Source organism: Sturnira hondurensis, unplaced genomic scaffold (genome assembly GCF_014824575.4).
Source record: "Sturnira hondurensis isolate 20B ecotype Veracruz unplaced genomic scaffold, ASM1482457v3 Scaffold0011253, whole genome shotgun sequence".
Classification (NCBI taxonomy): Eukaryota; Metazoa; Chordata; class Mammalia; order Chiroptera; family Phyllostomidae; genus Sturnira; species Sturnira hondurensis.
The window spans coordinates 3,764,992-3,788,622 of record NW_028083884.1 but is presented as its reverse complement, the minus strand read 5'-3'; the positions used below and the strand labels follow the sequence as shown (position 1 = coordinate 3,788,622).

Sequence of the window (23,631 nt, the reverse complement as noted above, 5' to 3'; positions counted from 1 at the left end):
GTTAACACCCTCCTTAGCCTGTCATTGTGTCAGTGGTCTGCTTTTTCTCAAGCCAGCGACAGTGGCTTAATTTATTTCCATAGTTACCTAGTATATTTGAAAGCCGGTTATTTTCTCTCACAAATCATAGCTAACATCTGAATGACAAGAAGGAAGCCACGGGGCACAAAATCTCCGTGAGATCTACGAGTGGCTATTTTTTTTCCTCTTGCTTCAGCCACTTGGTCTAAAGTGGGCTTTGTAGGAATAAGCAGTGACCTTTTCAGCTTCTCCGTGGGCAGGGAAACCAGCTGTTTGAAAGTGAGCTCCTGCCCTAGATGCTGTTAGGAGGGTGTGGCGGAGCCTTCGCTTCTGAGCTCAGAAGAAGCTGGCCTTAGCAGTGGGCATTTGTCATGGGAGTCAAGCCCTCACTTGAGCTGTGTGTCAGGGAACACGGGGGACAACTAGGGAAGTGAGAAGCCCATGACTCACGTAACCCCCTGCACATGTATCCTTGCTGGAAAAGATAGAGCCGTGGGCCAAATTGGAGGATTTTATTCTGTTTACAAAATGATTGACAACAAACTTCCCCATGTATCCTGTGAGTTTGTTCTGTTTCCTGAAGGTGTTCACTCACCTTTTAGGAGTGCGTTGGGATCTTCGAAGGGGCACCTCTTGTCCCTTCTGGTGATAGTTTGTGCCCTACTATGTGTCCTGCTTTTGTCACTTAGCACGCAGTGGGGATCTGAGATCTAACAAGCCTGAGAGTGGAGCATGGGTACTCTCTATGGCAAAGGTGAACTGGTTTGTAACATGAAGAAAAAGTATTGCTGGTCAGTGATGAATTGGGGAACATGAGGCTTCTCCACTGACCCTAGAGGTGTATGTATAGTGACTACACCTTTTATTGCTGTGCACTTTTTTTCTAGGGATTCAAAATATGATTTTTAGTCTTATCCAATTGGATCCACTGTTCCCTGATGCTCTGAGGAGGATGGTTGTGGGCTGGGATGACTCACCAGGGGTGACAGTGGGAGGTTTGGTTACGGGTTTGCCACATCAGGTCTAGCTCTGCTTAGCAATACTTGAATTGAGATGGCATTGAATTGAGACAAGAGGCCAACTCAAACGTTTATGACTCACGGCAGTTGAGGTTCTGTCCATTTAGGAGACATCATGAGGAAGGAGAAAGGGCATTGGAGATCTGCCCATCGCTCAGTGACCCTGGGGCCTTGGATGACCCTCCTGCTGAAGTGAGAGCTCAGGGGGCTAAAAGAGGTTGAGGGTGGAGACCCTGGAGTGGTGTCTTGTGTTGGGGCTGAGCTCCAGGGGGAGGTTGCCCGGCACTTTCCCCGGGGCAGCCCTGCCAGCGGCTTGGCCAGCATGCAAGGTATAGGGCGCGGGTGTCTGGCGATGAGAAGGAAGCAGCGTCAGCCTTGGTATCGGAAGCTGCCGGCTTGCTCTGCGACCGTGGGTGAGCCGCCCCATCTCTGAACCTCGCTTTCTCACCCCAGACGAGGGTTTAGACTGGCCAGCCTTTGAGTGTCCTTCCAAATCTGCCATTTGGTTATCCCATACGTGCTTTAATAAAGTTGCAAAGGAATTTTAAAGACAGTAGCTCCAGTGTGCTTTAAGAAAACACAGAGCCCGGGCCTGGTAGAAAGAATCCTCCGTGGGTACAGAGCCCTGCAGGTTCAGAGCCATGGGGTTGTCAGCGAAACGGCGGACCTTCCGCCGTCCCACTCACTTCATGTGAGTCTGTGTTCCTGTGACTGGCATCCCCACCAAAGGATACAAAAGCAGGACCTGGCACAACCTAGATGCTGGAGTTGTGCCTGTTGCCCTGAGTTTGGGGCAAGTTGCTTAAAGTGGCTGAGCCTCAATGTAGCCATCTGGAGAATGAGAACAACGCCACCTAACTGCTCACGATTGCAGTAAGAATCACAGATGACACTGTCCACTACCGATAGTCTCAGGGAACGCTGGGGCCTCCTGGTGAGAAGGAGCCCAACCCAGCCATGTCCTGCCAGGTGATTTGGGACAGTGGTCAGGTGGCAGATTGGGCATGTCACAGGTGGCCACAGGTAACCAACCAGGTTTTTAGTGATCACAAACAGTGAATTGAACAGAACACACAGAAAGATTATCGTAGAGAGAGAGAGAAAGAGAGAGCAGACTGATTAAGCGATAGCACACTCCACAGAACATGGGAGCTGGCAACTCTGAGCAGAGATGGACCTCAGGGGCTGGACGAGTCTATTCTTATAGGGCGGCTATTTCCTGCCTGGTTCTGGTGGGGTTTTACTGTGCGCATAGACATAGTTACATTACCTTCAAGCTACTGCACATGCAGTCTCCCATGATTTTCCTTGATTGACCACTGGGGAAGGGGTCCCACAATGCTAATTTATTATGACACTATTATAATGAAGCAGGGGTCTGGCAGCATCTTCTGCGCAGGTGCATTCACGATTCACCATGACTCGGCACTTTTCCAGGGAGTGGGACAGTGGATCTTAGAACAGAATCTCTGCCCTGTATCGGTATCCTTTGTCTTAACCCTGGCCCACCTCCCGAGTTTCCTCCCGCTCGACTACCTCCTGCCTCAACTTTCCCCCGAGAGACATGGTTCTCAAAAATCTTGCTGGGGTTGTTGAAGGGCAGAGATCATTCTTCTGTCACTTCTTCTGGCTTAGATGGGCGGTGGTCCCTGCCTGTTGAGAACCATGGAACTCTTGCCCTGTTCTGTCTAGAGCAGAGGTGTCCAACCTTTTGGCATCTTTGGGCCACACCGGAAGAAGAAGAGTTGTCTTGGGCCACGCATTAAATACATAAACACTAATGAAAACAGATGAGCAAGAAAACGATTTTAAGTAGATTTATGATTTTGTGTTGGGCTGCATTCATAACCATCTTGGGCTGCACGCGGCCTACGGGCCATGTTTCTGGTGAAAGAAATCCTAGGAAGTGTCAGCTGACAGAAATTTGAAAGTCTTGAGAGGATCACCACAGTCTAGTTTCACTTCTTTCCCGATGTTCAGTTTGGAGGGTCCGAGTTCCCTGGACACTGTTTGTGTAATTCATGGTCCTAGTGAGTGTCCAGCCTGCAAAGCACTGTAGGGAGGGACCACTCCAGCATCCTCGTACTCGATCATCCCAGAGACCCCAGACCCTCTGGTCTACCCAGGTAGCCTGGGTATGTTTCCATTCCTATCATCTCCATCTACGCAGACCCTCATCTTCCTGTAAGCCTTAAGTGTCTTACTAGCAAAATAGTTTCTGACCCCGTAAGCCACCAAGAGGGGCTCCAAGATGAGCTTATTATAAAATGGTTCTTTCTAAGTCATCAAGGGGACACTCGGGTATTCTTTTATCTGATTTTTCTAGAGCTTTAAGAAATTGTACCTGAGTCTGAAATTTCCCCAGAAGGGACCTCAAGAGGTGTCTGAAGGCCGCCCCTTCATACTGGAGGTGGATCTCATAGTGGGATGGTGACCCGAGAGGAGACGTTAAAATACCCCTAGAAAAACAAGTAAACCACTTTAGAATTTTAAATTTGATTCATTGGGTAACAGTGGCTTCACGTGGCCATTTCTGGTAACAAATGACCAGCAGGCACCTGTTCAGTGGCTCTGGCCAATGTTGCTGTTTGCAATGCTAGTAGATACAAGCTAAAGTCAGGAGTGGCTCATTCCTGCAACTATACTTAGCAAGGGGAGCATTAGTGACCCCGAAATAGATATTCTGGGTACGAACACAGTAGGAACCTTTCCTACATAACAGGCAAGTGGGGTGCAGGCACAGGTGTAAAGGCCAAAAGTCAGCTGAGGAGGACGAGCAAAAAAGACTGTGTGGGCCTGATGAGGAGCCTACAGAAGGAAGTCCCAGCGCAGGCGAGGTGGTGACTGATATCCTGTTCCTTGTTTCCCTCCTGACTGTCTCCTGCCTCAGGTGTAGGTATCACTGGTGTTACGACAGCTTTGACATATGCATGGGTTTCCAAGTTGTGTGTGGGAAGTGAGGAGACTGTGTTTATTCCAGGGCAGCTGCAAGTATTGTCATATGTCAGTTCTTTCCCCAGAAGTACAGTAGCCACTGGTATAAACTGCCTGCCAGCTCATCTCGCCGAGCCCCTTGGACATCTCCTTATTTGGTATCCCGCAGTACGGTGCAGACCTGAGCTTGTGCATGGGTGCCTTTTGCTACGTGAATAAAGAGCACAGAGCCGTTAGCTGCAGGCTAATAGAGACGATAGAAGCAGCCATCTGATGGCCATCTGGATGACAGATCAGAGCATAGCCAGGAGAGCGGTTGGAAAGGTTATGTTCAAAACCAGAGATGCTCTCTGGCTACTTGAGGAAGTGGGAGAGTTTGCAAGGAAAAGCCCCGGATTGGATGGAATGGCCCGAATGAAATTAGCCTGAGAAGGCCAATATGTCCCTTTTTGTGCCTGCATTTGCTCACACGTGCAATGGGGGGCGGTCAGCTATCCTTAGCAAATCACTGAGCTGACGGGTGGACACACTTGGAGAATTAAGTGATTGATACTATGATTTTTTTCTTCAAGGCTGAGTGACCGGGATTCAGGACTTTCTTGGTCTCGGATCCAGGGCTAGGGGGAGACAGGGCCTGGAGCTGCTCAGGGCTCTTCTGGGTGGACGCACCCCTCGCAGAGGGCAGGGGCCCAGCCAGCTCTGCACTCCTTTTCTGGGCAGGGGGCCTAGGAAGCTGCCTTCACCCTCGTGCCCCACCCACATGGCGGGGACCAAGCTGCCTGCTTATTCAGCAGAAACAGAGGGAAAAGAAGGAAGAATGAGGAAGAAAATGAAACTTCTGAAGCACCGTCTCTGTTCTAGGTGCCCTGGTAGAAGTGTACATCCACATTTCCATTTGTATGTAAGCATGTATGTATGTAGGTATGTACAGACACCCTGTTCCCTCTGCTGCCCAGACGTAGCGCAGTCGTCTCTGTGGCCGGTCAAATCACTTGATGTCCTTTTTGTAGAATCATTTGATTGCAGTTGCCTCTTTGGTGAAGCTCCAGCAAAGACAATAATTAAGGAAATAATTTTGGAAAACGATGGGAACAGGGCTGTACGTGTATTTTGGCCGTGTCCTGGGGTACTTGTCAATACTGTGTTAACATTTGTCCTAGAGAAATTTCTGTCCAGAGCGGCAGCCTGTAAACGTATTCTCATTCTAAGACCGTCAAACACAGAAAGGTCACGCAGGAAGCACCAACTGTATGAATTTTCGGAGAAGTTGACCAAACACCTAATCCACCCGATCCCACAGGGAAAGCGGGAGAGACTCCGTACAAAGCCTTAAGAAAACACAGAGCAGTGGCCAGATTTTCTTTATGGTTTTGTCTTGCAGAATCGGCTACCCAATCCCCATGTTTGCGGGTTTCTGCATCATGTTTCTCTCCACAGTCAGTAAGTATCTCGTGTTTACATTGGAGTCTGGGTCCCGGGATGGGCTCTGATGGCCACAAGTGGGGAGTCGAGAACCCAGCTGGGGCGGGGGCAGGAGTGTTGGTAGGAACTGCAGAAAGAGCTGGACAGGGAGGGGTCTTGGTGGGCAGAAACACCGTGTGGCTAATAAGGAAATGAAGAAGCCTCGGGTTACGGGTCCCAGAGGTGCCCCCATTGGCTGGATCTCAGTGTCAGCTGGCCTGCCCTGACAAGGCCTGGCCCCTTCCCCCACAGTGTTCGCCTTCTCCAGCAGTTACGCCTTCCTGCTGATCGCCAGGTCGCTCCAGGGAGTCGGCTCCTCCTGCTCCTCGGTGGCTGGTAGGTGTGGAAATGCCTGCGTGAGTCAGTGCCCGGGGCTCTTCTGTCTTGCAAGGGACCACCGGGCGCTGTCCCGCTGGCCTGCCCCATGATCCACTAGCTGGGTCACTTAGGGAATTCGGTGCTGGTGGCCCGTGGTGAGCTGTCGGAGAAGGTATCCACCTCCACGTGGGACCCTGCTTGGTCTCACATTTTCATTAATCTGACGGGTTTGGGAAGCTTGCAGGTCTGGATTGGGGAGGGAATCGAGTCACAGGCCATTCTGTCGGTGCTCCCAGAGCTTGGCTGTCGGCTGACATTTCTTTCTCTGTGTAGGGATGGGCATGCTTGCCAGCGTGTACACAGATGACGAAGAGAGAGGCAACGCCATGGGGATCGCCCTGGGCGGCCTGGCCATGGGGGTCTTAGGTGGGTGAGGCCCGCGGCAAAGGCACGCTGGGAGCCCGTCTGCCGCTAGACAGTGACAGTCCTCCCCCATTCCACGTGCACGCTGACAGATACCCTCACTGTCCTCTCTCATCGCCTACTTTCACGGAGCCTTTGAAAGACGGTGGGGCCTTCCTGACATGGGGGAACCTGTCTCTGCTCCACTGTCTCTCCCAAACTTACTCTGGGGAACTTGGGAAGCCAACCTTAGACCTCCCAGGGCCAGATGGGAAATGAAGGTTCAAACAGGCTGGTCTTCCCAGATCCTTCCTCTCCTCTCGCACATTCTCTGAGTTTCTGTTTGAGAGGGCCTCCCCGCCTCCCGAGTCTGCCCTGCCACCTCCCAGACGGGCCTCCCAGACCAGGGGCCAGGATCTTGCTTAAGAGATCTGGGTGCTCTCACTCTTCTCTGTTGCACCCCTGGCCCTCCTATGGGAGCCCATGGTCCCTGTCTGTGCTCAAGGGAAGAAGTCCTCATGACCAGTGTCCTGGGTGCCTTCAGTGGCCGAGACCTTGTGTCCCTCTGATCTTTGCTTTGCGGTGACCCTCGAGTCTCTTGCCCATGTGCTAGACGTGCAGCCGCTTGCAGGAAGTTGCCAGGTCAACTTACACCACTGGATATAACATAGCGTGGCCACCTCAAATAGCTTTTGGAACAAAAAAGAGCGGAACACAAGAAACAAATGGGTGGTCCTGGCGGGGTGGGCGGGGCACTGGCCCTAGGGCCTGGCATGGTTCTCTTTCTCTTCCTCGCAGTGGGTCCCCCCTTTGGGAGTGTGCTCTATGAGTTTGTGGGGAAGGCGGCTCCGTTCCTGGTACTGGCTGCCCTGGTGCTCTTGGATGGAGGTGAGTCCGCGTGGGGACCTTGGCCTTGACCTGGGCATATATACTGATGGGGGTTCCGGGCCACGCCTTTTGTTTTTCTCTCATTGTAGCTATTCAGCTCTTCGTGCTCCAGCCATCCCGGGTGCAGCCAGAGGTAAGCCAACGGGAGAGGAGGGCGCTGCAAGGGCCACGCTGGCGCTTCTAACCCCTGTTTTCTCGACAGAGCCAGAAGGGGACGCCACTGACCACCCTGCTGAGGGACCCCTACATCCTCATCGCTGCAGGTGGGGCTCCCGCCAGCCCCTCCCTGGTCCTTTCAGCCCAGGGGTGGGTCGGGGTGGGTTGGATGGCGAGGACACGTGTTTGTTTTGCTGCTGGAAGTGCTGGGCTGTGGAAAAGTGTACGAGGCGCAGAGAGGGTCTCCATTGAAAGAAGTGGTTTTCTTCTGTCGTTGGTTTCGGACACGCAGCCAAGTTCCTGTGTCGTTTTTCCTTGTGAGCAGAGGTGTCTGAGTCACGGAGATGCCCTGCAGCAGCGGTTTGTTTGGGATCAACCTCGTCCCTGTGTCTTTGGCAAAGACCATTCCTGTTTGGCCTTGGACTTCTGGAAGGAATTCATGGCCTCCCTGCAGGCGTCTTAGCTGGGGGTCTGATTCACCTTGACATGCATGATTGGACTGCAACAGCATAGCCCAGAGGGCCACGAGGGCACCTCCCTTTCTGCAGAAAGGGCGTCCTGTTCAGCTGCAGAGAGGTTGGGCTGGGGAATGCCCTTTGGCTAAGAAAGCTCAGGCTTTTGGTTCTTCACCGGATGGGCTCAAAGGAAGCCTTGGTCCTGTGGCTCTTGGAGAGCATTATGGCAGCACTCATCCAAGTGACTGTCCCCTTAAGACCAGCCCAGTGACACAGGACTGGGACCACCTAATGAGGGCCCAGCCTTATGCTGCTGGGGCCTGGACACTGTGGTCAGCAGCGGCCTTGGGGTCAGGCCAGGTGAGGGCAGCTTCTCTCCAGTCGGGGTTAGGTTTGTCCAAGCGGAAAGGCAAGAACACGAGGCGGCTGGGGGAGCCAGGCGAAGTGGTACACGCCCTGCCTGAGGGTGTTCAAGTTCAGCCTTTTCCCCAAGCCCAGGCTGGTTTTGTTTCAGCTTCCTCTGCAGGGTTTGGTCAGGGTGGCCCCGCTGTGACCCTGGTGTAGGCCCTGGTCGTCCTGCCTGGTGGCCGAAGGGTTGTAAACCTGGTGTGGTGACCTCTTCACATGAGGGAAGCTCCCTGTGTCCCTGACAGGGGCATTCCGCAGCCCAGATGTCCCTGGAGACCTGGCCCCACGGTGCGGTGAGAAACAGGGGCACAGAGATGTGACTGTCCACCCCACGGGGCAGACACCCGGGCAGGCCGAGCCGCCTGGGCCCCTCCTGCCTCCGCCTTTCTTTGGCCCTCACTGTTGCGCCCCTGTTTGAGGGGGTGGCTGAGATCCAGCCAGCACCGAGCGGCAGCCCCCCAGCAGGCCCAGGCAGCCTCGGTGGGGACAGCTGGGGGCCGGGTGGTGTCTCATTCCTACCAGTGGGATTTCAGCTTATGGAGGTGACTGATGACATCCAGAGGTCAATACCATTGGAAGAAGATTTCCTTCCTTACCTTTCCCAAGGAAAGGGGGCAGCACGCCACGTCACTTGGGGCCATGAGGGGAAGCCCCAGGTTAGTCAGGAGGCAGAAAGGGGCAGGGGGAGGTCTAGGCCAGACCCTTTACTGGAGTTTTCCTGGAAAATGCAAGGCAGGGCAGGGGAAACAGCTTAGTGTTGGCTAGTTTAAGTAATCCCAGCAGCCTTTGGGGCCTGGGGGCTGTCTGGTTGCCTGATTCTGCCCTGAGTGGATTTAGGGGAGAGGGGTAATGGTTCCGTGTATCGGAACTAGATAATGAGGGGTTCACCTGTGGGCGCTGGACCACAGGGGACTGTAAACCGTGCCGGCAGTTAGTTTGGCTCTAGAATTAATATAAGTGAAACAGACAGTCACAGAATCTAAGAAAACACAGAACAGGTGGGTGAGGGGGTCCAGTCATTTTCACATCATCTCTGTGTTCTGCCTTTAAAAGTCACAAAGAAAGCAAAAAAGTCTTTCTTCATTATGGGAGCACCTTCATCACAATTGCATGATTGCACCTTCCTCACAATTATTCCTTCAATCAAGATTTTAGCAAATTAGAGGTTCCAGAGGGCACAGCACAGGGAGCTCTCAGAATGTTGGGAACAGTGCCCTGTGTCTTTTTCTAGATGGTTCTACATTGACGAAGGGTTCTGGTTAGCAGGGTGATAACGGACATTTGCAAAGAGACCCTATATGCATTGTTGATTTTAAGAAAATATCCCAAAACAGCACAGCTGTATTGAGTGCACTGGATTTGGGGCTCTCCCAGGAATTATTAGAAATATCTGCGTTCATTGCACAGGAAAACCTGAGAGCGGGAGCCCCCCCCCCCCCAACCGCCCTGCCCACATCTGGTGTGGGCTGGGATGTCTGTGCCACTGACCTCAAGCAAGTTCCTCATCAATGAACTGGAACTCCCTTTCTCTGTTAATCCATCAGGACAGTTAAACCAAATTATCTCCAAGGCTCCCTCCAATTCCAAACTCTATGACTCTGGGAAGCTAGTTGTTTAAATAATAGCAATAATAAACGCACCCTCTTCACTATCCCTTTGATCTGGTATTTTTTTTCTTACCAAAGTAGTGGGAGAAGTTCTGGGTATCCAAATGGATAGTTCTGGCGGTGGGCACGTGGGGTCTGTCTGTGCTTGAAAACGGTAGGGAACCCTGGAGACCCGAACCCGAAGCACACTAACCCTCCTGCTCCCCTTACAGGGTCCATCTGCTTTGCAAACATGGGGATCGCCATGCTGGAGCCAGCCCTGCCCATCTGGATGATGGAGACCATGTGCTCCCCAAAGTGGCAGCTGGGTAAGGAGTGGGGGGGGGGCTCTTCCGATCCCAGAACTTTGGGCCCCAGGGTGGGCCTCACCATTGTAGCCCTGCTCAACGGTGGGTACCAGGATGATGATAAAACGGTGACTGTTTCTGTTTGACACTTAACGGCGTCACTGCTTAGGGTTGCAGTGGGCTTTGGGATCCTCTTTGGGCTCTAGTTTCTGTATCTTCGGTGCCACCCTTGACGGATGCAGAATTCATATGGAGACATCAGACCTGGGCAGAAATCGGAGAGGGAACATTCATGTAGCCTCTCCCCATGTATCCGAACCGCACCAGTTATATTAAATGCACGTGGCCACGTGACACGCCTCTGCTCTGCTGTTCCCTGCATGGGCAGCCAGTTGTCCCAGTGCCCCTCGTGTTTCTTTGTCTGATTGCTGGCACCTCTCTCGGGTGCAAAATGACATGTGTTCCTGGGTCCATTTCCGGGTGGTCTCTTCTGTATCATTGGTCTGATAGGACTCCTGCGTCCACACTTTCCTATTTAATTACTGTACCTTTAGCATATTGTTTACTCTCGGGAAGGCTTGTCCCTGTACACGCACCCTTTCCTTTAAGAATGTTGATTATTCTTCCTAGAGGTTTATTATTTTTCGTAGTTCTTTCCATGTAAATACCAGTATCTTCACATGGAGGCTCTCAGTTCTGAGTGAAGTGTCCCCAGCCTCCTTCTGGCAGCCGTATTTCTCCTCCGGCATCAGCCCTCTGCAGTGGCGCCTTGCCAGACGCTGCCCCCAGGTTCCCACTTGTCCCTGTCCTTTCTGCCTCAGGACGGCTGGCCCGGCCTGAGCACCCACCTTTGGGGTTGTGCGTGGAATTGCTGTGTTCTTTCATCAGATAGTCATTACAAAGCCCCAAGAGCCTGGAGGAGGGGGCACTGCTGATGGATGTGAGGTTTCTTTTCGGAGTGAGGGCGAGGTTCTGGAATTAGATAGTGGTGATGGCTGCACAGCCCTGTGGATGCCCTAAAAACCAACGACCTGTCCATTTTAAGAAGGTGGACTTTATGGTGTGGGGTAATTATGGTGTGTCACAAAACAAACACAAAAACGAGCCCCCGACAACAGCAGTCCCTCAGCGAAGGAGAAAAGATTCCTGGAGCGAAGCTAAGGCTGGTTCTTAGACAGAAAACTTGACTCTGACCTTCCTGGCTGTGGAGGCGGAGGAAACCCAGAAGCTCCAAGAGAGAGCACATGTCACTTTGCAGAAGGGATGGACTTGTTCTAACCCTGAGTTAGCAAAGAGCGATGAGACGCCCTCCCTGTCTTATTCCTGACCCTACTGAAGGTGTTTCTTCAGGTTTCTTCTCTCTCTGGTCCCTGTGGTGGTCTGGGCCTCCGAGTATTTCCAGCAGGCACCCCATTTTTGGTGGCCCAAGGCGAGAGGGTCCCACACTGCCTTTGCAGTGCTCTTGGGCTGAGATGCCCTGCTGACCTTTTGATGTATCAGGCCCTGTGTGGGGCACTTAAGCTGCTTTGTTCTCTTCCTCTCCAGACACAGCCTGAAGCTTTCTTTATAAAATCTTTAAAGTCAGTCCTAGCTCCTGGGTCATCTGGACTGGGTGGCAGGCTGTGGGCCGCCTCAACTTCCTCTGGCGGGGCTTGTCACCCAAGCCAGATGGTCCCCTTTCCACCAGTGAAATCACCTCGTTCTTGCCTCTTGGGTCTCTTCAAGAGAGTCACTTTTCTCTACTTGTCCTGTGTCCTCTGCACAGGGAAGCATGTCACCTCATGTGCTGTTTGTAGCTTGTGGCCCACCCCTGCCGGCACCTCTCAGGCCCCTCTGAGCCTTGGTGAGGAGGGTGCTCTGGGTGACACGATTCGAGGACCATTCCCCTGAGTCAAGGACCCGGGGCCAAGCGGCACAGCCCTGCCTCTGAGGCCCCTGAGGCTCAGCCCCTCCCCGGTCAGGGTCCTGTGTGAGCCCTTGGGAAGCCTGTTTGCCCAGTTGCTTCCCTACGATGGGGAGTCAGAGCAGAACTGTCTCACGAGCTGCACGCATGACCCCTCACAGCTCCCGCCGATGCTCCTAGAACCAGCCATCTTGAAGCCGGACTGTGCTGGGAGGCTCAGCCTTCTTCTGGAGGTTTGATGGCTTTCCTTGCTTACGGAGGTGCAGTGACAGGCCATTGCACTCCGGGAGAGGCATTGACACCGTGTGTGTGTGTGTGTGTGTGTGTGTGTGTGTGTGTGTGTGTATGCTGAGAGCTGTCTGGACAAGACAGACCCCCAGTCCTGCACGTTTCGAGGGCAGGGAGCACCTGGCGACCATCAAGCACTGACCACGTGTGTCTGATTTATGCGCTCAGATGATGGATAACAAAGCAGCTGTAGCTGTTTGTGGGCAAGGCTCAGAATCACAGCTGGTATGTCTGATTTCGAGAAAAAAACAACGCTGGGATTTTGAACACAAAGAGTTTGGAAGGCCATTTTTTAGAAAGAGAGGGTCTTGTTGTCCTAATAACAAATAGGGCCCAGAGAGAGCTGACGTGGACAAGTCCCCTGGCAGCCAGGGCGTGGCTGCCTTGAACAGACCTCTGTCCACTGCAGAGGTCACGGGCAAGGCCACCTCAGCCGCCAGCAGCTGGACATCACCTCCGTGCCAGTGGGGATGCGAGGTCCCTCTCCTGGGAGAGCACTCCATCTTGGACATGAAAATTTCCGTCACCTGTGACTCGGCCACAAAAATGACCACATAGACATTTATTTTTTGACATGGAAGGTGTTTCTAAAGCTATTTGAAAAAAGCAGCCCTGGCTGGTATAGGTCAGTGGATTGAGTGTAGGCCTGTGAACCAAAGGGTCGCTGGTTCAATTCCCAGTCAGGGCACATACCTGGGTTGCAGGCCAGGTCTTTGATTTGGGGCATGTGAGAGGCAACCATACATTGACGTTTCTCTCCCTCTCTTTCTCCTTCCCTTCCCCTCTCTAAAAATAAATAAAATATTTTTTTAAAAAAAGAAAAACGCAGGGTGTAGAAGACTAGGTATAATCCCATCTTTTAGAAAAAAACAAACAAAATCCTTTGCACACACGTGTTACTTCCCTTATAAGAGAAAATAAGGGGTTTTCTCTTATAAACCCCTGTGGTGATTATCCGAGTGATAGGGTTTGGGCTTCGTTTTTGCTTTTTTTCTTTGTCCTTAATGTTCCCTAGTTTTTCTGCTCCTGTTGTCCCCTGTCCTGCAAATAACGAAGTGGGAGAGGGCAGGCGTGCAGCCTGAAAGGTGCCCTGCTCTGACGTCCGTGCGTGTGGACAGCTTACCACCGGGCGGAGACGGGGGCGAGATGGAGCTGCTGATAGAGAAATGAATTTCATGTCTGGAGTGTCTCCGCAGCCTCGTGCGACGGATGAGCCGAGCAGGCCAGCCTGGCTCGGGCAGCTGCCGGATATTAGCTGCTTGGGTGCCGGCCGCTGGGCTGGGTTTCATCTGCTCTAATCGCTGCTGCGGTGCCTGCGATTATTAGTTTTCCTAACACTTGACTGATATCAGTCCTGATATGGTGTCCTTTTCATAAATTTACAGGCGTTGCTTTCTTGCCAGCTAGTGTCTCTTATCTCATTGGAACCAATATTTTTGGGATCCTCGCACACAAAATGGGGAGGTAAGATGAAAGGAAAACAACTTTCACTCTCTTACAATAATGTCAGTCTTAAAAAAAAAATTCTGAGTTTCTGCTCTGGCTGTCACCAGTCATTGTTTCGATTTCCATTGAAAATTCGGACTGGGGGAAGAAAGGGACAGTCATTTACTGATGGTGCTGTTTTGTTTTTTGGTAGGTGGCTTTGTGCCCTCCTAGGAATGGTGATCGTTGGAATCAGCATTTTATGTGTGAGTAAAAGGCAGCCTCGAACCAGCGCAAATGGTCAGGAGACCACACTTGTGCCCTGGGCGTGAATCCCCAAGAAATCCCTTTTAGCAGTTCGAAGCTTGTTGATGCCGAGTTTTGTTACATCTTCTATTTTTCTTCTCACTTTTTATCCTCTTACACATTTTGAACAAGGCTCTCCAAGAGCTTTGTTTTCATTTCATGTCAGTGGGAAGGTATTTGCAGTGTTCTCAGGTGTATTTCACCCATCCCCGCCCCTGCGATCTTAAACATTACAAAGTCCTAACACTGTAGGTGACGCCCCTGAAACAACAGCAAGATGTTTGGCTACAATAAAACATCTTCTACCGATGGCCAGTGTCTACCCCGAAAAAGGTCTTGGGGCCCTTGTCGGAAGTGGAGGCTGATCTTCCACATCCAGGAGCTGAGCAGTTTCTCGTGCTGCCCACGCAAACCCTGTTTCAGCTTCAGCTCGAGAGCGATGGAGGGTCCAGCTCTCCCCAGGCTCGTTCTCCTTCCTGTTTCCTTCTGAAGGGAACACGCATGCCTGGCTCGAGAGAACACATTTTTTCAGACTTTCCCAGATGTTTTAGAGTTGGATATCATGTTATTGTAGTTTAATGTTTACTTCCTCTTACAGATTCCTTTTGCCAAAAACATTTACGGACTCATAGCTCCCAACTTCGGAGTCGGTTTTGCGATTGGTAAGCCACGTGAGCCTTGTGCCTCCCATGTAAAACTGTTTTCCCATTACGAAAGATTCCCTCTTACTCGGGCAGAACTTCTGGAACTTTGAGAGGAGGCCGTGGGCAGCCAGGCTCCAGGAGAGCCTGGAGGCTGTGCACAGAAAGACACTTGCTTCCACGTACTAGTCATGTTTCCTGAAAACCAGCATTTTGAAAAGCCTGATATTTGCAGAAGCAGACAGATGCTCCGCCGCTGAGGCGTGGGCAAACGAGAGTCCCCTCGCAGAGCACCTTGTCTGGGCTCAGATCCGCAAACAGACCTCCGCAGAGGAGGTCAAGGGACCGGGACTCCGCGTGTAGTGTTTATCGAGTTTGGTACAGAAAAGGTGGGCTGATGTAGCAATGCCCAGCTGTGCTGCAGGAATGTTCACGGGCAGAGGAAATGGGTCTGCGTAACGTGAGGAACAAGAATAGGTTAGGGAAAATCCTGCTGGTATTTTGGATAAATAGTACACGTTTGTTTCTCGTTTAGAACACACAGGTGGATTATGGTACAAGCAAACACTGAGTCTGTCACAGGCCAAGGCAGGAATTTAGCCTTTGGTGAGGCAGAAAGAAAGAGCAGAGCCTTCGCTGACCCCCTGGGCCAGGTTAGGACCCTCTGGCACATACCTGTCCTCTCTCACACCTTCGAAGCACCAGTCACGACTGTTACTCATTTTCAACTCCTTGCTTAACACCCACCTCTTCTGTTCTCCCCTGTGTTCCCACATCTGGCACATATCGCGTGATCAGCAACTACTCGGTGAATGAAAGACATCTCCCTCTTGCTCCTGCCCCTAGGACTGGGGGAGGGGACAGAAGTCACATTTGAGGGCCTTACAGGGTGTGTTCGCAGACGCGGTCTCATTGTAGCCAGTCATTTGCATCCCCGTCTAACAGGTGGGAAACCGATGTTCTGAGAGAGAAGGTGTGACTGGGCTCACCCAGCCAGGCATTTGGACCCAGAACTCTGAACACACACGCTCTCCCTTTATGCTTCCTGTCCCTGACTATTCAAGAGACCTGAATCCATAATCCTGGTCTTAGAGGTGGTGGCTTTTTGTTCCCCCAACAGTGATCAAACCTCTTTGGGTTTCCTGAATAGGGTTGGTTGGTCCTTCAGACTCCCTCCTGCTCTGGTTCCTTGTGATCCTCCCAACTGTGTGAGGCCAAGGTGTGGATGGGGAGGAGACTGTGTGAGGCCTGCAGGTGTGTCTATTTCTGAGGGCAAGGGACAGGTGCACCAGAAACTAGTGGCAACAGGAAGCAGGCGAGGGGGCGGCGTGACCAGTAACCAGCAACCCGCTGGGTCAGAAGAAGGCAGGCGGCTCAGCAGAGGACTGGGTGGAGGACCTCCCTCCACCAGGGCAGACCTTCCAGACGGAGGCCAAGGCAAGGAGAGGCGGAGAGTAGGCAGATGGTGGCCCAGGTTCCAGTCCCAGTCACCTACAGTCGGTCTTCAGTGGATGGTGTGCTCTAGGGCAGGGGTCCCCAACCCTGGACCAGTGTGGGCCACACAGCAGGGGGTGAGTGGTGGGTGAGCAAGCAAAGCTTTGCTCGAATTACCGCCTGAGTCCTGCCTTCTGTCCTCCACCCCCCGCCCCCAACCCATCCTTGGAAAAACTGCCTTACACAAAACTGGTCCCTGGTGCCAGAAAGGTTGGGGACCGCTGCTCTAGTGAGTCTGCCTCAAGAATTGCAGGTGGGGAAGACAGAGAGGCACCTGGGCTGTGCGGTTCGGTCACAGTCCTGACATTCCTCCCGTCCTCAGTTGACGGTGGCTCTCTACAGACTGTGTTCCCTGACCCCACAGGCATGGTGGATTCATCAATGATGCCCATCATGGGCTACCTGGTAGACCTGCGGCACGTGTCTGTCTACGGGAGTGTGTACGCCATCGCGGACGTGGCCTTCTGTATGGGATACGCTATAGGTGAGGATGTTGGCTTTACAGAACCACCTTTTATGGGAATGCGCCACAGAGAATGCCCACCGAGAATGATTTAAACCTTTGTATCTTTCTACGTGCGAGACATCCCCCGAGAGCTTGATCTAATTCTCCGTTTCCTGAAAGGTCCTTCCGCTGGTGGGGCGATCGCCAAGGCAATTGGATTTCCGTGGCTCATGACAATTATCGGAATAATTGATATTCTTTTTGCTCCTCTCTGCTTTTTCCTTCGAAGTCCACCTGCCAAGGAAGAAAAAATGGTAAGAAAACTTTAGGGTGTTTTGAAGTGTTTCTCGATCATTTTAGCGTGGTCTTTTGGATAGTTTCACTCATGGCTTAATTCTGAAATCTATTTCTGCTCCTTTTGGGCAGAGCTCTCCGGACATAAATGGCAAGGGTTTCCTTTTAGTTTATAGCACATAGGGCAGCTACTTCTTTTATTATATCAAGCACAGTGTTTATAAATTCGAAGAATAACATTATTTGTGTGTGTAGATTAGCAGTCATTATTTTGTCAATGAAATATATACATGGGATAGCTTAATTTTCAGTGGTCCCTGGAAATTGTGACTCAAAGTGTGTATATACATCTCCTCCCGGGCTTACTCTGAAGGTTAGCCATTGTTTGGTGCCGTTTGTTTTTCTCCAGACCCTTCCGGCTCTTGGTGATAGTGTCCCAATCCTCACTGCACAGAACTGTGGAGGTGGTTTCAGTGTAGGTAATAGAGCCTTCTGGAAGAATATTGTATATGCACCTGTGGGCACACACCTGAGCCTGCATGACCTGGACATGCATAATTTCATGACCACAATCATAGCCTGAGGCAGGGTAGAATATAAAATGCTCCTCTTTTGAATGCGTGCAGGCTTATCAATTCTAAATCTGAATTTGGAAATGCCTCCGCCACTGTAACCTTTCTGATAAGCACTCATAGGTGGAGGTGGTGGGTGTTGCTGATTTTTTTTTAAACATCGCATGGTGATAGATGCACACCATCCAGCTAGAAGAGGGCTTTCCATTAGGAGTGGCTGAGAAGCACACGGTGGAGGGAGGCGGCGTTTGTGGCTCATCAGTGGACACCAGGCTCCCTCGTGATGCTCTCCTGGAGTGCCGCCCACGTTCTGACCATCTCACCGAATGGGTCTCGATGCTGTGGTATTTCTTCCACTGCCCTTTTAGGATTCCCCTCCAAACAGAAGCTTCGAAGACAGACACAGCCCCTGAAATTAGGTTACCTGCAGCCTTTATTTGTTTGGGGCCTTTTTTGCATTTATTAATCTGTTCAATATGGTTGAAACTATATCCAGCACTGTGGCCTTTATCCCGCGGGATTTAACAAGATGGTTTTGAGTCACTCATGACCCGTTTGAGAAGAGACTGGGAACGTCCCGATGGAGGTTACCCCATTCTCCCTGCCCCTTGCTTAGGGAGCTGCCTCTCCGTTGCACATCACTGTACGTCTCTCAGGGGCTTACCTTGTTCCCGGCCCGTTTGTCTACGTTCCTTTCCATCTTTGTTGGACACCAGCCCAGTACCTTGCCCAAATCAGAGTGAGGAAATCAGCTCAGGGCAACAACTGGAAACTCATTCTGTTGCCACGACATCAATTTGATTAAAGGCTAATTCCCTACAAACGCCTCTGTCACCCAGGAGACTGTTTAACCGTTGAGAGATGGTGCAGGGCCTGCATGGGCCCTGAAGCAGGACTGCTGCACGGGAGAGGCAACGGCTATTGTGTAGTGTTGCTGGGAGGGTTAGATGAAAGAAAGAATCCCAACAGAGAGTTCAGCCCATGTCTGGCACCCAGTAGGTGCTCAAGACTTCTTGCTCTTCCCTAAATACCTGACTTACTCTGTCAGCCCAGCTGATGAGCAGTCCCCTGTCTCATCCCCCCCCTTCTTCCCTCTGTGAGGTGAGAGCTTCCTTTTGCTCTTCGGACCCCAGAACTGCTGCATGGGTTCCCCTAGCCAAGGCAGCTGACGGATGTTCGCCAGAGGCTGTGGTGTTATCTGTCGTTTGGCAGCGTGATGGCTTATCAGAGGGACCGGAGGAAATGGTGACCTCAGAGGACGAGGGAGGGTGCAGGGCAGGGCTGGGGGTTAAGCCGGCCCAGCCAGCTACGGCTCAGAGATCTGCAACGTGATGGCAGAAGCTGGTCCCGGCATTGCTGCTGCTCCTCCCACACCTAAACCAATGCTTTCGTTCTTTTGAAAAGGAAAGTGCTGAAGGAAGTGGGGGAGACAACCCTGAAAGGCAAAGCAACAATCATTACAGGCTTCCAGAAAGCCGCTCTCACCACGAAATGTCAGACTCTTTAAAAGTGCCTAGCAAGATGAATCATTTAAAAACTGGAGAAAAAGTGAAAAAGTGCGTCTCGCTGCCCATAATTGATCCCACCATCGAAGGCATCACATCAGACGCCATTTAAAGGCACGTTGGCAACACTTGAGGGCAGTGGCCGGCCGTTGCTGCCTACTCACTGTGCCGACTGATAGCACCTAATGATCAAGGGGACCGAGGGCGAGACAGTGGGTGCTACGCAGAGAAATAATCGATTACTGTCCATTTGAGTGTCAGCGTTCAGGGCCAGCCCCTCAGCAAGCATAAGAAATACCAGCACGGGCATTGGAGGGAAACTGTATTCTAGTTGTCATGCGACAGTTAACACGCAGGTGCAACTTGCAGAATACCCAGCTAGAGTCACTGTGTTCGGCATGGATTTGTGTTGCAGGTTGAAGAATTAGCTTTCAAGAGAGGGCACATTTCTTACGTCTTACTCGTGGAGTTTCTCATGGTTGCCCAGACAGGAAAGGAGGTGGTGTGGGGATTGTAGCTTTGTTTTTCTGGGAGGCTGTGAGCTCTCCTCCTTCCAGCTATTTCCTGGATACCATGGGTTGGGCAAGGATGGGGTCACCAGAAGCCAAGCAGACCCCATATTGCTGTCTGTTTAAAGAAATGCGTCCCTTTGTAGGACACTTACACAGTGGATGCAAAACCACCCCCTTTTTTTATGTGGTAGATAAAACTCTTGTAGCATGCAGGCCTGGTATTTTTCCAGGTCTTACATCCTGGAACTCTGGCATTTAATGCTTTTACTGTTACTCTCCTGGCTTCCTATTTGCGTTATCTTTATATCTCATTTGGTTCGACGTGTTTTCACCACTTTGAAGGTCTGAATTCAAAGGGTGAGCTCCTCCTTTTATTTCCTCTTCCGTGGTGAGTCAAACACCCCTTTCTCCCTCCTGCAGGGTGCTGAGTGCTGGCTGAAATTATTGAGCTGCTCACGGCCACTCTGTGGTGACCCTCATGCACTTGACTTTACCCACCTGACCCTCCCTGGTCATGCCTCGCTTTTCAGGGCACTTTGGGAATGCTACATGCCACCTAGCTTATTTAATCATGTATAACTTAAAAAAAAAAAGCCTGTCGTACAATACATCTTTCAAAAGAGGTTCAGAAGCCAGTAGGCTAGGTTTTAAAAACTAAAGAACAATATTTCAAGGAAGAAAACGTCTTTACCTGGAACAGGCTGTGTGGTTCAGTTGAACTAGTGAATTCTCCATTTAAATCTGTCTGGTGTCGGTTGGTCTGATGGAACTGGTTTCCTTGCCATGCGGTTGGTGTCTGTATTATGTGCCCAGTGCTTGGATCTGGGGGTCCGTGAGAAGTGCACACAGATGTACAGTCAGGTCTAATGGAAGAGCGATGGCCGTCCTTTCCAAGGCCACCCTGCTGCCTTGGGCCAAGGGTCAAGTCCCTGAGCCTTGACCTGGGCCCTTGATTCAGGGCCCTGCAGTCTGGTTCCAATCAGGCTTTTCTATCACTGTCCCTCTGTTCCTAATCATTGGATCTCCGTGGGGGCGAGGCTGGCTTCTGGTGTCCCTGTTTGACTTATAGTTCCCTTGGGTAAACAACCTGTGCTGTGCTCATCCCCACCGGCCTCACGGTGCCAATTCTTTCCATCATTCTGGGCTCAGCGCCACCCCCATCTGTCCCAGGTGGCCTCCCAAGCACTGGACCTGCGGTGAGTGCCCTGCCCCGTGCAGCGAGGTAGCTAAGGTGCTGGTGTAGGACCTTCAGGGCCCTGACCCACAGGCCAGCAGGAGCCCCTGAAGCTGCTGTCAGCTGTACGACTCTGCTGTAGCCCAGATGACCTCACGCACTAGGGCCGTGAGTCTTGTGGCACATCGACACCACTCTCATGTTTGAGAGTAGGGACCTGAAATTCATTTTCATCCTGTGTGCCCCCACAAAGCGATTCTTGGACACATTTCTTTGAGGACCATCAATGTAGGGAGACGAGACCTTGAGCTCTTTGAGGGTTAATTAAGCCTTTTGTGCCACAAGGGGAGGATAGTCCTGGCACAAACCACGTCAGTGGCCCCAGTTACTTATTTTTATAAACTGATCCCTTGATTAAACACATGTATCAGTTCACTTGGCAAGACGTATGATAAAAAAAAATGGAGCTAAGTTTGCAGCTGACAGTTAGAGCTGGCAGCCTAATGTGGAGGGTCCAGGAAGTCCTCATTTTAACCCTAATCCATTCTTGGGCAATGAGAAGGGGGTTATGTGCTAAGTGGAGCCAGAGAAGCATCTCAGGTCCGAGGAACGAGACTGGGAGGAGCAGCAGACAAGCACTGAGAGGCTGCAGCAGGCCAGTGTAGGACACGTTTATGCCAGGTAAACAGATGTTCAGACAGCACGGAGAGGTAGGAGAATAGCTTACGTGGAAGAAAGCTCCGGAAGACAGAACCTGGTGGAAGAATTCACTTTAGTTGCACCCAGCGTCTCCCTGCTGTCCGTCCTCTGCGCTCCTGATGGGACCAGGGCACTGAGTTGGCTTTGGCCTAGACTGTGTGGCCTCACGTTTCCCCCACCCTAGCTGGATGTCTCCCGATCAAGTTCTTTAACCTCGGTGCTGACGGGAAGGGTTATCAGCCCACCACGTGGGACTCCTGTTGAGGGATTTTATGGAAAAAGCTTAGCACGGGCCTGGCCGATGAATGTCAGCTGCGTTATCAGCCCCGGCTGGGCCTGCCGTACTTTAGGGAGGAATAATGATTCAGGTGCTGATCATTTGAATGTCAATTGACCCTTTTTTTTTTGCTTGCTTTTCAATAACAAGGGAAGGCACAAGATATTTATGGTCACAAGAGGAATGTATTTTTTAAAAAGTCATGCATTTAAGCAAGAGGTGGGCAGCCAGGAATCGGGGAGAGGTGCTCTTAAGTGCCATTTATGAAAAGGGCCATGTGACGTTTAGTCTAGGGACACCTAAGGCGCTATAGCAATGGTCTTAAAGTATCGCAAGGGCAGTCCGTGAAGACGGCTGGAATCAGAACCTGATCCACAAAACAACGGAGACAGGTCCAGCCTCAGGTACGTTTCTAACGTCGGAGCCCACCTCATGAAGGAGAGAGCAGGTTGCCACAATGAGGTCTATAAACAGAAGTTGGATTAGGTGATCTCCAGGGACCCCCCCCCGTTCCCCAGTTCCAGGATTCTAAGTGTAGCTCTTCCTAAACCTAACCTGCATACCCCATTTCTTCATAGCTTACAGGCTCCCCCCAAATGACTAATGGCCCCTGGCAGTGTAATGAAAATACTGGAGATTGCTTCTGCTATATCCTACTGCCTGAAATTTTCACCGAGTGTGGAATTACAGGTTTTCCGGGCCAGGCAGCTGGCAGTTGCGCCCAGTGACTGGTCAGCAGTGGGTGGTTCTTTCTCTCTCTCCCTTCCTCCCTCTTTCCTTCCCCTTCCTTTCTTCTTTCCTTCCCTCCCTCTCTTGCTCCCTCCCTCCCTTCTTTCATCTACACATGTGATCCTTAAAAACAGGTTAAAACCACCTTGTCTTTATGAAAGAGGAAGTTAATATATCTGCACTGTGTTCTCTTATAGGCTATCCTCATGGATCACAACTGCCCCATTAAAACAAAAATGTACACTCAGAATAATGTGCAGTCGTACCCGCTAGGTGACGAAGAGTGTGAAAGTGACTGAGCTCCTCAAAAGTCGTCAAAGTATTTAATTGTGTAGAAGTGTTTCCAGTGACATGACTCGTCCAGAACCGTCTTAGTCGCCCCATTTGTCCCTGGTGAAAGAGTCAACTCCGGAGGCCGTCATTTCTTTTCCGTGGTTGTGATCGATTGCCAATAGCCTTATAAAGAAAAAGCAGCTTTTCTAGGGGTTTGTATAAAGTGTTGAAAACTTTATTTTATGTATTTGGTTTTATTAAATACTATACAATATATTTTGACGAAATATAGTGTAAATCTATAAATATTTGAATCCAAATCAGGTATAATTTTTTAACTTACATTCACAAACACTTGGGCAAAAAAAATCTTATATTTTTTCTGAATATTGGTAATGAGTGTTTAAAACTAAAGCACACATTATCTCCGAAACGCTTCCAACAATAAGAAACTAGAAGGAAGTCTGCACAACAGAATCAAGTAAGACAGCACATGGTTATGTAGTGACACTGAGTGTGTAGTTAGTTATTCAACTTGAACTTGTTACCAGTGTACTCATAGAAGTTAGAGATTAGTTCTCTCAAGTCCAGAGGACAAGAACTTGTCAGTTAACTTTTGGGTTTATGCATAAATCTTAGCTGGCACTGGTCATCTCTGTAATCACCTACCGGGAAACAGAACAGCTGGTTATAATTTATGTTTACATGTCATGTGGTTGGAAGCAAAAACATTAAACTCAGTGAGGGGAAGAAATAGTGAATGTTCTGAAAGCAGAGAAGAGCACCCAAGTTAACAGTTTTGAACAACTTGAACCTTTCCCTTTAAGATATATACTTGATTATCTCGCTGGATGAAAGAAAACAGGGCAGACGTACCTCATACTGTCACGGTTGTTTACAATACAGGGTGAATAGCTGCCATGACATGAAAACAAATCAGACTGTGCCGTCTCAGATCTGGGTGGGGGTCATCCAAGTGTTTCCTAGGCATCTATTCATTTTGAGTTGTCTGAAACGACTCTTTTCTAGACCCTGAAAGATGTTCACATTGATGTGAAAAATGTTTCAAGATGAAGGGATGAAAAATTATGTCTTGAATCATGTTAGGAAAACAGGTCAACGTAATAGGGTGGTCAAG

At 50.8% G+C, this 23,631-nt stretch overlaps 1 protein-coding gene across 1 annotated transcript in view; it reads left to right on the top strand.

The window, feature by feature from the left end:
- SLC18A2 (solute carrier family 18 member A2) overlaps positions 1-22,780 on the top strand; it is a 29,670-nt gene extending 6,890 nt beyond the window's left edge. Inside the window, exons 4-16 of the mRNA XM_037059674.1 lie at positions 5,356-5,414; positions 5,688-5,771; positions 6,087-6,179; positions 6,954-7,043; positions 7,133-7,176; positions 7,246-7,306; positions 9,882-9,977; positions 13,533-13,611; positions 13,787-13,838; positions 14,477-14,540; positions 16,378-16,497; positions 16,639-16,772; positions 22,418-22,780. Of these exons, the coding sequence (XP_036915569.1) occupies positions 5,356-5,414; positions 5,688-5,771; positions 6,087-6,179; positions 6,954-7,043; positions 7,133-7,176; positions 7,246-7,306; positions 9,882-9,977; positions 13,533-13,611; positions 13,787-13,838; positions 14,477-14,540; positions 16,378-16,497; positions 16,639-16,772; positions 22,418-22,519 (1,078 nt within the window). The 3' untranslated portion in view covers positions 22,520-22,780. The remainder of the gene's footprint in view (positions 1-5,355; positions 5,415-5,687; positions 5,772-6,086; positions 6,180-6,953; positions 7,044-7,132; positions 7,177-7,245; positions 7,307-9,881; positions 9,978-13,532; positions 13,612-13,786; positions 13,839-14,476; positions 14,541-16,377; positions 16,498-16,638; positions 16,773-22,417) is intronic.
- The last annotated feature ends 851 nt before the right edge of the window (positions 22,781-23,631 follow it).